The 15026-nt window shown below is 38.2% G+C and overlaps 1 protein-coding gene across 3 annotated transcripts in view; it reads right to left on the bottom strand.

The window, feature by feature from the left end:
• RASGRF2 (Ras protein specific guanine nucleotide releasing factor 2) overlaps positions 1 to 15026 on the bottom strand; it is a 287125-nt gene that overhangs the window by 134644 nt on the left and 137455 nt on the right. For all 3 annotated transcript variants that reach the window (XM_004455898.5, XM_004455899.4, XM_004455900.5), the window contains exons 13-15: positions 6544 to 6626; positions 1930 to 2178; positions 933 to 1321 (exon numbers count right to left, since the gene is read on the bottom strand). In XM_004455898.5, the coding sequence (XP_004455955.2) occupies positions 933 to 1321; positions 1930 to 2178; positions 6544 to 6626 (721 nt within the window). The remainder of the gene's footprint in view (positions 1 to 932; positions 1322 to 1929; positions 2179 to 6543; positions 6627 to 15026) is intronic.

Below are 15026 nucleotides of genomic sequence, written 5' to 3'. Positions count from 1 at the left end.
AGTAGATTTTAAAAGCAACAGGGATTATCTCTTCCAACCAAACATTGTATTGAGCTGAGAAAAATGATGTGCTAAAGGACCCTTGATTAGTTCACTGGGTGTTTTACTTGATTCACTCACTTAACAAATATTTACTACCTGCCAGACATTGGCCAAGGCATTGGTCAAGAGGTGAACAGATAGACAAGATCGTGGATCTCATGAGCTCAGCTAGGGAATGAATCAAGGCAGAGGGAAGAACAAGTTCAAAGGCCCTGAGGCACAGATGACCATGATATTTCCGAGAAACAGAAAGGCAGCATGACTGGAACCCAGTGGATGAGCCCGCGTGGCAGGAACAGAGCTGAAGAGGGAGACAGGATCCAAGTCCTTTGCAAGGAAGAGTGTACGTTATTCTAAGTGTGATTCTAGGAACTTAAGCGGGAGACCACATAAGCTGATCTACATTCTTAAAAGCCACTCTGGCTGTGGTAGAGAGAATCAACACTAACCTGGAATTGCACAACAGGATTAAATGAGTTTTCCCTTATATCTCTGTGGCAATAGAGAGTGTTGCCTTGGTAACTAAACCACCGAAGCCATCCTAATCCTTCTGGGCAAGGTCATCCTCAGTAGCAGGAAGGCTGGAAGCAGTAGAGATGCTTAAGGCAGACATGGGAGGAGAAGGTGGCTCTGGGCCTGAGTTCTAAGAAGAAACTTCCAGTAACACCACTCAAATCTGCTATTCTTCAGTACAGAACTGAGGCTAGCCTTGCTCTTTGTTCTACAAGGGCTAGAAGAATTACAGGAATTTTCTCTTTTAACTAGCCATTGCATTTATTCTACTTTCTATGCAGAAGTAGGAAAGTTATTTAAAAAGTGAACTAGGGTTCCCTAGGAGTGGTGGGGAAGCAAGTGGCCAGTAAGCGTGGGGAGTGGCAGCTGGATAATACCTCTTTGAATACTTCGTTTTAGCTTGTTACACAGGTCCACGCGAGGGTTATCCACATTCTCGTCCACAGATCCGGGGCTTTGTTCTGGAGAAGAAAGGCCTCTGCTGAGATCCAAGGGCACTTTACCGGAGTGGGGTGGTGGGGACGCCGCAGGGCTGTGGGCGGTGGTAGGGCTGCTGGACGCCGAGGAAGTGCTCAGGTCCAGCACTCCCATTCTTGAGTTCAAGGGAGAAGTCAAGGACAGCTTTCTGGCCCTCACGGGGGAGGACGTTCGGGACACGGCCAGTGGCGGTGGGGAAGAAAATTTGCGACACAGACGTGGGGATTTTCCATCCACCAAGTGTTCGCCTCTGTTGTTCTGGCTGGTAGCAAAAAACAATTCCAAGGACCTAAGAGGGAGAGAAAAACATATTAAGAGAATGAGGCCAAGTGAAGATGATTTCCCTGATGTCATTCAAGAACACGCTCCTTACATTTGAAGGCCACAATATCACTGCATTTCTACTGCTGGATTTTCCTCAGTCTAAAGGCTACATGAATACCACACTCTTGCCAAAAGGACCCAAGGCATTGTCTAATCCCTTGCTACTAAACTGGGGCCAGAAGACCAGCAGTGGTAGCATCTCCTAGAAGGTTGTAGAAATGCAGTACTCAGGTTCCACTCCAGACCTAAAGAATCGGAGCCTAGGATTTAGGAAGACCCCCCACGTGATTTTATGAATGTTAAAATATGAAAAGCACTGGTCTAATAAGTTGTCAAAAAAAAGGAAAAGTCTGAAACAACAGAGCTAGCTTCCAAATAATCAAAGTCCACTTGGAGACTTCAAGCTTCTCAGCTTCTTACCTGGGAGCTATCTGTGATCTCAACTTACCATCTCACACTTGAGGCCACGCTGAGTCCAAAGGCAAAGCGATACCCCAGAAGCAGCTTTGCTGAGCAGGGCTGCTCCTGTGCGTGACAAAAGGACATTCAACCACAGGCAAATCCTGTGTGTACCTGACGGGGATGGAGGTGAGAGGCCTCTTGTAGATGTCCGAGAGCTTCGCCAGCACCACAGCCGCGGTAGTGAAAATTCGATAGGTGTGCAGAAAAGTGTTGAGGAAATCGATACTAAGAAACCGCAAGTCTGTCAGCCGCTCCAAGAGGCGCTCCACGCTGGCATAACGAATCTGGGGCACTTTGCAGGAGTTGAGGGTTTTACTGAAGCAAATGTCAGTGTCGTCTTTGTGAAGACGGGCATCAGACCTACACACAAAGCAGGATCATGGGAACAAATCCCAGGACAAGGCGTTCTCTTCACTCACTGAATATTTTCAGTGTTGGTAAACAAGCTGTTATGTGTGGGCTTTCCACTGCATTTTATAAGAGTTGGGTATCCATCCATCCATCCATCCATCCATCCATCCATCCATCCATCCATCATCTATCTATCTAGACACACATACACACAAGGCAGGGCTACACAAAATTCGGGTATGCCATTAAAATTTAGGAAGGTCAGAATAAATTGTGGAGAAGGTAATAATGGTCTGTTTCACTCTGTGGATTCCCTTTCTCTTTGGTTCAATCATTTTTTCCTCAGGGAAATGAAGTCAAAAGTCCTGCAGTATATTCAGGATGGGGAAAGAGCATTGCTTATGTCATTAAATCTGAATATCAGAAGTCAGTTAAAAAGTAATAGGTGAAATACAGGTGGTGAACTCTTCTTGCCATCCTGAAATCCTCTGCCTTTAAGCTTCTTTGAAACATCCCATTTGGCTGTTTCCCAACCCATCTCCAGGTAGACAACTGAACTGGGTGGAAGATTCACTCGGCAGTCCAAGCAATCCTCGGCTGGCCACTCAGAGTCCACAGCCATCAGTGCACAAAGGGCAGAAGAGGAAAAAAGTGGAAAGCTCACAAGCAGAGGCTGAAGCCCAGTGGGGCTCAGGGGCTCAAAGAAATGCGCAGCCTTCACTAGGCCCGCCCGCAGCCGTCACTTTCCCTTTGGAGATCCCCTGTTCCCCTTCATTGCAGCATCTCAGAACAGGCAATGAGTCATGTGAAGTCCCAGATTTCTTCACTTGATTAAAGACAGGGCCAGTGATTTTCAGTGAGGTAGATGGCAAGAACTAGTGGCTTGTTGAGAGTGTCCTTAATTAGCCCCTTCAGCACTTTAAGGGGTTTTAAAATATAGATTCATTTTCCTTAGGATAAAAAGGAATCAATAGCTTTCTTAGCTTACTCTTGGGAACATGCTCAGTGCAGGTGGAAGCGCTTCATTTGCAGGAAATGAAAGAGCATTTTAAATGAGCAGCTTACCCCTGCTGAGGAACTAAGGGTGGTCTGTTAGTTTTAGTCACATTGCTGATCTTAGAAACACACAAACGCATCTGAGATTCTTGAAAATAGTGTGGTTTTCCTTGCCACACTCTGTCACCCTCAACCTACTTTACTGGTTCTGAACTTTCTCATTTGTAAAATGAACAGGTTATAATGAGCTTGGAAAATTTTATGAATCTATCTAGAAGATGGCTGAATGAGGTAATCAATCACTATTTCACTCATCAGATTCCCACTGGAAATCTCTGATTTCTAAGAAGGTGAAGGTCGAATACGATTAAAAGCAAACAAACATTAGTCTATACATATAAAATATAAACATCATTGGATACCATTTAAAGGGATAGTTTCACCTAATAAATATTACAACTTTGCATTCTAATTGTGATTTTGAACTTTGCATCTTTGACTACAATTCAATCAAAACACAAGGAGAAAAAAACACTGCAGCAAATATGAAATTAAAATAAAACTGACTAATTACACCACTGTCCTTAAAAACTGAATATATTTTCATTTTGAATAAAGAAAAGAAATAAAATATTATGAAACTATTTAATTTTCTTGTATTCTACTAAATAAGATCTCATTTTATGTCCTAATGGACTCTCAAGAAAGACAATATGTTTTTTCAGCCTCCTATGACAATAGCAACTCCTTTTTTTTTAACAATTTAAAAGCAGGCTTGAGACATTGAAACCAAATTATCCACTCTAATTAGTAAGTTTTAAAGGGAAGAGAATGCTTGCAAAGTGATGCCATGTCACTTACAAGACAATGAAGATGGCATAATTTTTTCTTTCAACTCTGTAAAATGTAGTCATTTTTTCATGGCATGCAGCCAGGGAGATGCACAGGGAGGCAGGAATACAGAATTTAGGGTAGAATAGGGCCATCGCCTGTGACGGGGGAAGGGATGGAGATTGCAAAATCATAATCTTTGCTTTGAATGAGGAGAAACAGATCCAATGAGTCTGGGAAAAAATAGAAGGCAGAAATATTTGAAAGTTCACTTTCTTGTGGTAATACATTTAATACAGTGTAGATGGGCATCAAAACATGCATGACACTAATAGAAAATCCTTACAGTCTGAAATACAGGTTTCCTACTCACTGAAGGATCCCCTCTGTGTACTTAAAGCAAGTCTTGGTCTTTACATAAGATAGTTACACGAAAGAGACTGGAAATGGACAATGATAAAACTGCCATCATAGGGGAAAGAGGATGCATTTGGGGGCTGGTCTTAACTGGTCAAAACACAAACTAAAGTTTATATTCTCTTTTTTTTTTTTAAGATTTATTTATTTATTTATTTCTCTCCCCTCCCCCCAGATCCCGGTTGTCTGTTCTCTGTGTCTATTTTGCTGTCTTGTTTCTTTGTCTGCTTCTGTTGTTGTCAGCGGCACGGGAATCTGTGTCTCTTTTTCTGTTGTTGTGTCATCTTGTTGTGTCAGCTCTCCATGTGTGCAGCACCATTCCTGGACAGGCTGCACTTTCTTTTGTGCTGGGTGGCTCTCCTTACGAGGCGCACTCCTTGCGCGTGGGGCTTGCCTACACAGGGGTCACCCCTGCATGGCAGGGCACTTCTTGCGTGCATCAGCACTGCGGGTGGGCCAGCTCCACACGGGTCAAGGAGGCCCAGGGTTTGAACCACGGACCTCCCATGTGATAGACGGACGCCCTAACCACTGGGCCAGGTCCGCTTCTCTAACATTTATATTTGTATTCAGTTTTAAAGGTCAACATGTATGTATAGGGGGAGTACAGCTGCCCTACAGTTTAGGGGCTTCTAACTTGAGTACACTGTCCAATGTATGCATTCTAATTCCAAAGCAGTTGGTTTAACCTTTGAAAAATAAAACTTGCATGTATATATAAAAATCATTTTGTTAAATATTAAAATAAGATATTTGTTAAATATTAAAATAAGAATCCTATGGTAGAAAATTAAGAAGAAAACTCTCTAACCCGATGATGTGAATGCAAAAATTAAGTCATAATTCAAACCTTTGACTTATTTTTCATCTTAGCAGCATACATTTTCAACTAATTTGGTATTTAAAAAAACTTATAAAAATAACTTGGTTTTTTTTTTAACTATAAAAATAAACTAAAAACCTAGAAAACAGAATGCAAAAGAAATCTTTGCCCTGGAGTTTTTAAATGATCCTCCCCAAAATGATGCAAAATTTGACTAATATTTTAAAATAGTATCATTCTTTTATAAATTGTATTTTTCCATAATAAGTATTGTACTACTATTATGTGCTCTGCCTTCATCTGAAACAATAATTAAGTTTTTAAACTAGTACCTTTGGAATAATGCTAATTGTAGTTAATACCTATCAGAAGAGGAAAACTTACCTTCTAAAGTTAATTTTACTTAATGCCATAGCATAAATAGGTTAGACTTCAAAATAATCATACCAAGGCATGTAAGATAAACATTTTCTTACTTCCATGTAACTTTTTAAAAGACATTGCAAAACTTAAAAGAAAATTATTTGCTCTTAAAATTTGAAATGCAAATAACCAAGGAAGAAAAGCAATGAGCAATTTGGTCTACTTTGAAATACTCCAAAAACTATTTCTTTTTCTTTTTTAAAAAAAGTGTTTCTTAATTTGAAAACAAAATGCATATAGAGACAAAAGCATTAATACAGAAAGTTCTGGCACTTAATTATTATTTAACTTCTCTTTTTAAACTGTAGTTTCCCAAATGATCATTTTAAGTGATAACATTTTCTTTGTTAACAAAATCTGTGTTGCAGGATGCAGCCTTACGCAAACAGCCTCTGGCATAAATCCACATGTGGGCAGTGGGTACCATGGCAAAGCTCAGTCAATTCCTGTTGGGCATCTTCAAAGTGGACAGGGATCTCTACAGGCAAATGCATGGTAATACAATTCATGTCCACTGGGAAGACAGCAAATGAGTCTGGTACCCTTAGTCTACACTGACCTTGCACATATCTGACAATCACTATTTTAACTTTTTTATACTGAACTTGAAAAATCTTGATAGGCTTTTGTCCTGAGTGAAGACACATTTAACAGTATGAAAAAAACGATTTTTCAAAGTTATGAGTCAATAAGGTAAAGTGTGAATTTGAAAACTCATTTGGTAGTCTTATTTATAATGGCATAACACAAACTTATATACTACTGTAAAGAAATATTCTACATAAAAAACAGAATCCTACTGAAACAAAAATTTCTTCAGAGATTTATGTTCTCTATCAATTTGATCTTGATTCAAATCTAAGGGAATGGATTAATGTACTTACTTAATCATATGTGGTACAGTAACTTTGGAATTCTCTTCAAACACTACTGTCATTAAACCATTACACCGTATATTGTCCAGACACTGTGAAAATGAAGATAGACAACAATTATAACCCACACATATTATGGAATTGTTGATAGCCACAAAAATAATTTAATTTCTCACCTCTGTGAGCCCACCAAAAAAACTACAAGTAAACATTGCACACTGTAGAACAGATTCAATATACAGATATCAAATCTGTGAACCAACCAAATATCTGGAAAATATCTGAGGATAGATATAAGGGCTATATTTTCTTGAAACGTGTCTCCCAAGGATTTGGACCACAAATTGCACATCATCACAACTCTCAGACAGTCCCAGCACTACTTGAGAGGTGTATTGTCCCTGCATTTCTATTCTTTGCCACCAAGGGGTAGTACAGAGCAGTCAGATTAGAAATGGTGTCTTCCCTGGATGAATTTAATCTTCTCTCTCTTGTCAGTGCTGTGCCTGCTTCTCACGTGTTTTTGCCAATAAATCCCCACATTTTACTCATTCCTCTAGCAGTCTCTATTGGCACCATGTTGGTTTGGTGAAGCTGGAGCCCGTAACTTTTGTTTCTGGCATGCATAAAACCCTGTATCATCTTTTTCCCTTTTCAAAGAGGACAATTGAGGAACCTCTGCTAATTTTCTCTGTCCAACTTATTTACATCTAGGTCTTATTAATTTAAAATTTCCCTTTGCCATTACTTTGGGTTAGAAGAATATTTGATCTAATTATATATGCATTCCTTTGAATGAAAGAGAAAACTTTTTAAAAAATTGAAACAATTTTTTAAATCACAAATTACTTTTAGTCATTAGGATACCATGTAGTGCTCTATGACTACAATTAAAGGAAGCCAAGAAGCTGATCGCTATGTGACCTTGTACAGGTCCTGAACTCAGGTCTCTCCTAAATTGCAATGTCCAATTAAAAGAGTGACTATGCATATAAGAAACTTAAGATCACTGGCATTCCATGACTATTCAGTCTAATTGTATAGCAGCCATGGTTACACTTTATTTTCCTTAAAAATTTGTTTTTCTCACACTCATGTCATTATTTCAACTACTGTATTTCAGGTATGGAGGAGCCAAGCTCCTGGGAATAAGGTGGAATATTTCAAAGTTCTCTTTCAACATATTTTCTTATACTACAGCTTCTGGATATAATTTTAAATTCTCTTTTATATACGGATGATTATGGTTATCCAGCTTTAAATCTGGTCATCTGGGTTTATGCGAATTTATATTCCACCTTAATACTATAAAATAAGACAAAAGTAAAGACAAGTGAGAAAAATGACAGAGGAGGTAGATAAAAAGTGAGCATTGATAAGATGAAGCTTGGAATGAAGCCAGCACATATTTTATCTTGAGAAGTCCCAAACACTTGCTATAGGTGGGCCTCAAAAAAAGGAGGGATTTGTGACGAACATTTCACAACAATGCAAGGGGTTGGTGGTAGGGTGATGTATGGGAGTCCTGTATGATGATATGCATGTTTGCTTTGTAAGTTCAAAACTTTTACTACACACTTATAGTTTATGTGTATTCATGTAAGAATGATATACTTCAATAAAAAATTTCTTTTAATGAAAAAAAAGATGGGAAAGGACGGAGATGAACCCCACACTCCACGCTGACCCCAAATTGATATTCTTAACGGAAAGTTAAGCTCTGAAGAAAAGCACCAGCCAGTGTAGAGTCAATTTGTAAAGATTGTGAAAGTTATTTTTTGTGATGGTTTCTTTTTGTTAGCTCCTGGCACTCAAAGAAATCTCTGTCATAGCTCTATCTGCATACAAACTTAAGGAACAAAAAGTAGGGACTAAATGCCAGAATTAACATTTTAAAATATTAAAATTAACAGTGTGCAACAAAAGATTACAAGACAAACAAGCAAACAGGAAACCCGTCCAAAGCAATGAGATAAAAAGCCAGAACCACCACCAATGAAGAACACCAGACTTCAGACATACCAGATAAAGGTGATCTTTTTTTTTTTTTAAATGATCCTCAATATATTTAAGAAGATAAAGGAGACCACAAAGAAAGAACTACAGGATATCAGGAAAACAATGAATGAACAATATGAGAATCTCATCAAAAGACAGAAATTTTTAAAAAGAACCAAACAGAAACACTGGAGTTCAAGACCACAGTATTGAAATGACAAATTCACTAGAGGATTTTAACAGCAGATTGGAGCTGGCAGAAGAAAGAATCAGTGAATGGGTACTATTTTTAAAAATGGAAAATAACAAGTGTTGCAGAGAATGTGGAGAAATAGGAATATTAGTGGGAATATAAAATGGTTCAGCCACTGTGGAAAAGAGTTTGGTGGTTCCTCAGAAAGTTAAGTGCAGAATCAACATATGACCCAGCAATCTGGCTATTAAGTATATACCAAAAAGAATGGAAAGCATAGACTCAGACAGATATTTGCACATTGGTGTTCACCGCAGTATAATTCACAATAGCTAACATGTGGAAGCAACCCAAGTTTTCATCAACTGATAAATGGATAAACAAAATATGGTATATACAGACAATGGAATACTATCGGCTGTAGAAAGCAATGAAGTTCTGATATGAGACAACATGGATGAACCTTGAACGCTGTGTTGAGTGAAATAAACCAGATGCAAAAGGAAAATACTGTAATAATTACACTGATATGAAATAATTAGAAGAAGCAAATTCATAAAGTCAGAAACTATAACATAGGTTACTGGAGGCCAGGGTGGGGGTAAGGAATGGGGAGTTAATGTTTAGTTGGTACAGAATTACTGCTTGGAGTGATGCAAAAATGTTGGCAATGGATGATGGTGATGATGGTGGTAACACAACATGTGAATGTAATTAACAAAGCTGAATTATACATTTGAATTGAAATTTAAAAATTTCTTCTTAAAGAGAAAATTTTAGATTGTGCATGTTACTAGCCTAAAACTTTTAAAATCTACTGGACTGTACAACACAAATAGTGAACCCTACTGTGAACTATGTTCAATAGTATAATTACAATAATATTATTTCATTAATTGCAATATGGGTACCACACTAATGCAAAGTGTTAATAATAGGGAAAACTGGGTTGGGGGAAGGTATATGAAGACTGTATTTTCTGTAAACTTATAAATGTCTTTAATAGACAAAAAATTAGCTGAGCTATGAAGAAGCCAATTCAAAGAGGGACACATGATCAGGTACATAAATTTGTTTAGCAGTCACTCCACTAATCTTAATCTGAGGTCAAAGAAAAATTATCCCATGGAATTTCATTTAAAAAACACTGAATAATATAGTGAGAAATGTCCTCAGCAACATCCTCAATATCACTATAAGTTTTATCCAATCATTTCTGAACAACTCCCTCAACACTGGTCAAAAGCACAACTTAAAAAAAAACAAAAAAATCACAAAAACACAACTCTGTGAATGTGGTCCAGAGGCCCATCCTCCCTTTGCTGGTTTGATTCCAAGCACAGATTTCACACTCTCCAGAAGAAGGTATGGGCTGGCTCTTCTTTAAGCTAAATAAACACTGCTTCTCACAATCTACTGTGTCTAAGTCTTGAGTAGCAAGAAGTTGGAAATGGTATTTCCCCAAAGTCCTAGAACTATATGGTATTCTGTGAATCCAGTTAGGTAGAGTCAGTATTTCTACCACATGCCAGTTACATACTTCTATTTTCAGTTGACACTTGGAAACGAGCTGGTATCTGATATGAACTTCCAACTCTTCTTTTAATTGATCTATACATAGTTGTGGCATACACAAATAAAAAATAATTTTTTTTTCTTTTTATTTCATTAAAAGCCAAGAATCATTTTGTCTCAAATGTTTATAAAATAGATATATAGATAGACAGAATAATCTGGCAAATGTGGCAAAATGTTAAAAGTTGGTAGATTTGAGTGTTTGAGTGGTAGGTATGTTCTCTGTATACAGATTTCATTATTTTTGCATTTATCCTGTAAATTTGAAATTATTTCAAAACAAAAAATGTAAAGGGAAAAAAACAAAACCACAACAAATCATTTGTGGCACTCTAGAAAAAGACTTCATGTATTAGCTTTCATTTTACTTAACGTAGTAGCTATCATGCATAACATTTTGAGTGGGTTATTGGACAGGGTTCCAGGTTTTGGAATCAAGTGCCTCCCTGAACCTGTCTTATTCCTAGAAAGTGACTTAGATACCAGAAGAATAAATCTTGAGATATTCTTCTTACAGAAATGTTTATAAGCAATTGTGGTGTTAATACACATACATGTTTGGGGGTGGGAGTGGATCTACTAGGTGCACATAGTAGGATCTCAGGAAATATTTGTTAAAAACGTGAACTAACAGCCCTTGATCGGGTCCACATAAAAGAAGAAACATGGCCTCTAGCTTTGAACACAGCTCTGACTTTGAAAATCACTCAGCCTAATTAGGGAAACAAAATACCAAAAATATGATAGACTGCTATTTCCTAGAAAATCAGAAAAATGTTGTGCTGTCTGAAGATTTAGGTGGCTCCCTGGTCTTTTGGGTTGCCTGGTTCCTCATACGACTGATTTTCCTGTAGCCATGGAGGAAAACTTTTGACTCAGCATTCAGGTGCAAAACCACCACAGGCATGAGTGCCCAGGTCACAACCAACAGCCAATGTTATCCCTTTCATGTGTTTCACCCGCAATTAAAAATATTCTTTAAAAAGTTATTTGAGCAATCTTCTTTATATTGTAAGGATATGAATACCTATATCTTTTAAGAGTTCTAAAATGGTATGAAATTAATCTATTTGAGAGCTTATTATGCTCCAGCCATCATTTTAGGAGCTTTTGCTTATGAAGTCAATGAATCTTCACAACTCTATAGTTCTTAACTATAATTTTCTTACTTAACGGGAGGTTAAGTAATTTGCCTGTCATGGCCAGTAAATTGTACAGCTAGAATTGGATCCAAGCAATCAGACCCCAAGACTTCTATTTTTAACTATTCTGCATAACGCTTTTGAAGATGAAGTTTTATCCATTAGCACTTGTCATTTTCCTTGGAAAGTACTGAGCACCTTCTAAGTGCACAGTACTGTCCTAACCACTACGGTGATGACTAAAGATTTTAAGACATGGCTCCCATGGCAGGGGCTGCAAATTGACTAATAATTAGTACTCTCAAACTTACCTGGTCACTTGGCTGCCCTGAACAAAAACAGAATTTCCCATTCTCCCTTGCAGCTAGCTTACCTCAAGACTTGTGGCCATGTGGCTAAGATCTGACCCACTAGTTTCCGCACAAAAGTGGTATGGGCAATTTCTGTGAAGTGAGCATACCCTTCTCCCCTTTTCCTGTTTCTGCTGGCTGAAATATGGACATCATGGCTACAGTTGAAGCTGTCGAGGTTATACTGAAGTGGGAATGGAGGCCATTCACAGTAGAACAACTGGGAATGTGGGCTACACAAGGTAGAACAAAATAGAAGCAGCCTGGATCTTGATATCATGAAGCCCACACCAGTCCTCAATTGGCTCCCTCCAGACTTCCCATGATGGGAAAAAAGACTTTTCTGTCTTATTTAAGCCACTGTTATTTTAGATTTTCGGTCCCACCCAAACCTAATTCTAATGGGCACTTGGAGTCCCTTTCTTCCCCTGCACTCTATAAGAAGGAACAAGGCATTGAAAATGAAGCATGTTCCTTCAGTTTCTTTTTTTTATTTTAAAGGATTAGTTTTATTTATTATCCCCACCCCCCCTTATAGTTTGCACGTGCTGTGTCTGTTCATCCTGCTTGTTTCTTTAGGAGGCACCTGGAGCCGAACCTGAGGCTTCTGACATGAGAGGGAGGTGACTAATAGCTTGAGCCACCTCCACTCCCTGCTTTATTGTGTCTCTTATTATGCTTTTCCTCCCCGCATCTCTAGTTGCATCATCTTGCTCTGTCAGCCCTCCATGCCCCTTCATTTCTTTTAATGTTCTAAGTAGATGGCATAGTTGCATACACAAAAGCCTTGGAAGACTGAACAATCAAGAGCAGAAGTAAGGTAATAAACTGGTGAGATCAGCTATACTGGCTCCAAAGGGCAACCGCCCAGGTCAGGCAGAGCTCAGTCAAGGTGGGTTAGGCACTAGAGCTGGCACCTCCAGACCCAGGCCACAAGGAAGCCTGGATGCACCATCTGGACAGGAGCTTGGAAAGCAAAGGTTTAAGTACTGTGTCTCAGGGGATCATAATCCAAACGCTTAAGGAATATAGGAATTGTGTTGGTACTGAGTCTAGAAATCCAGCAAATGCACGTTTGGAGATGACTTCAAGAGGGCATTTCACACCACACGTACCAATAGCCAGTGAAGGGAAGGGTAAAGCTATCCTGCAGCCCACCAAGGCTTTGAGATATCCACAAGCAGGGTGTCTTACAATGCAGTTCTCTTAGGACTGACTGCCCACTTTCCTCCTCCTAGAACTAGAAGAGAAGCAGCTCCTGATTTTTGCACATAGGGAACTAGAAGGAAGAGGATTTCAAGCTCTGTCCAATTCACATGCCCAGAGAACTGTGTAGGGCTGGAAACAGGAGGCAGGAAAGGGATGCATTTAGCTTCCACAGTGACCAAGAGAAGCCACGATGTGTGGCCAAAATACCAAGGGCTCAAGATGAGCCCACTCCAAGGAGCAGAGATAGATCTTTCTCTCCTGTCTCTATCATAAGAAGCTGCACTGTGCCACTTCAGGGTAAAGCGATCAAGGGCCTAAAGGCTTCACAGAGGCAAACAGAACCACACAGGTATTTTTGATCAGACACAGCCTCACATCTTACTTACAAAAGATTAGGTAGAATACTGCATGAGATTTAAGAGAAGAAATATGAAACAAACTTCTCTTCCTTCTCATCTAATATGAATACACATTAGTGTATTTCTTTGGCTGAAATATTTAATATAATTTTTATTTAAATTTGAAAAATAATTTAAAAACATTTTAAAGCATGTAATTATGTAAAGGAGAACTGCATTGGAAGGGACTATAATCCTTACACCAATAAACTTCAACTACCACAAAATAGTGAAAAATGAAGGAATGAAAATTTTAATCCTATTAAGATTTATTTGAAACACAAATCATTATTCATCTAAGGAATAAAATTAAGGGGTTCATGTTTTTTTCTCACCTCTTTTCAATGTAGGGATTCATAATTAGGAATTTAAAAGATAGAGGCAAAAAGGGAATGGAGATGGACTTTGTCTTTTGTTTTTAGGAGGGACAATGGCTTGAACCCAGACCTCATACAGGGGAAGCAGGCACTCAGCCACTGAGCTACACACACTCCCTTTTATTTTTCATTTAATGTTTTATTTTTAAGTATGAAAAAACTTCAAACATACTGAAAAGCACAGAAAATAACAAGACACCCATACATCAATTAACATTTAAGTAACATTAACACTTCGCCATATTCTTTTAAACATCATCCTTTTTTATTTGAGGATTAAAAATTCACCAGTTACAGCTAAAGCCTGCTTTCTCCAATTTCAGTAGGCATGCTCTACCCTACAGGTAACTTCTATCCCAAAACCGATGCGTGTCCCTTCTTTCCTTCCTCCCCTTTCTTCTTTATCTTTATAATTTTATTATATATATGTATATATTTGCAATACATGATAATATTTTCATTTAAAATTTTTATAGCAATGTTTGCAATCTTTTGAGATTTATCTATATTGATATGTGTAAATCAGACTCATTCATTTTAACTGCTATATATTCTATGATATAGACATACATAATACAGTTTATTTAGCCAATCTTTTATACATAGGCATTTAAGATGCTTCTATTTTTCTGCTATTACAAAAATACAATGAATAATCTTTTATCTTTCTCTTTGTGTAAAAGTTTCGGGCTCATAGTGTATATGCATATTCAATTTTAATCATCTACTGACAAACTGCTATCCGAAATAGTTGTATACTAATTTAACTCCCACAGAAAAATATTTATATTTCCCACATATTTGCCAATATTAGACTTTTTAATTTTCATTAAACCAATGGAGTAAAATGGTTTTCAATGTTTTAAACTACACCTCTCTGACATCTATAACACCCAGCAGTTTTCAGAGGTTTAAAAGTCATTCATGTGTCTTTTTTTCCTAATATATGGATTTAAGGTTATAAATATCCCTCTGGAGATGTTTATACAGCATTTGCAGCTGTCTGCAAGTTTTGATATGCAGTTTTTCATTGCCTTTCAGTTTGAAATATTTTGTGATTTCCGTGACTATTTATAAATGCATTTTTTAGGTTAAAAAAGCTGTGAGGGTGGAAGGGGATTTGACTCAACTGATAAAGAGCATCCACCTACCACATGGGAAGTCTAGGGTTCAAACCCAGGGCCTCTGACCCATGTGGTGAGCACAGCCCACATGCAGCGCTGATGCATGCAAGGAGTGCCCTGCCATAT

The sequence above is a fragment of the Dasypus novemcinctus genome, chromosome 2 (assembly GCF_030445035.2).
Source record: "Dasypus novemcinctus isolate mDasNov1 chromosome 2, mDasNov1.1.hap2, whole genome shotgun sequence".
NCBI classification, from domain to species: Eukaryota; Metazoa; Chordata; class Mammalia; order Cingulata; family Dasypodidae; genus Dasypus; species Dasypus novemcinctus.
This window is presented reverse-complemented; position numbering and strand designations above follow the sequence as displayed.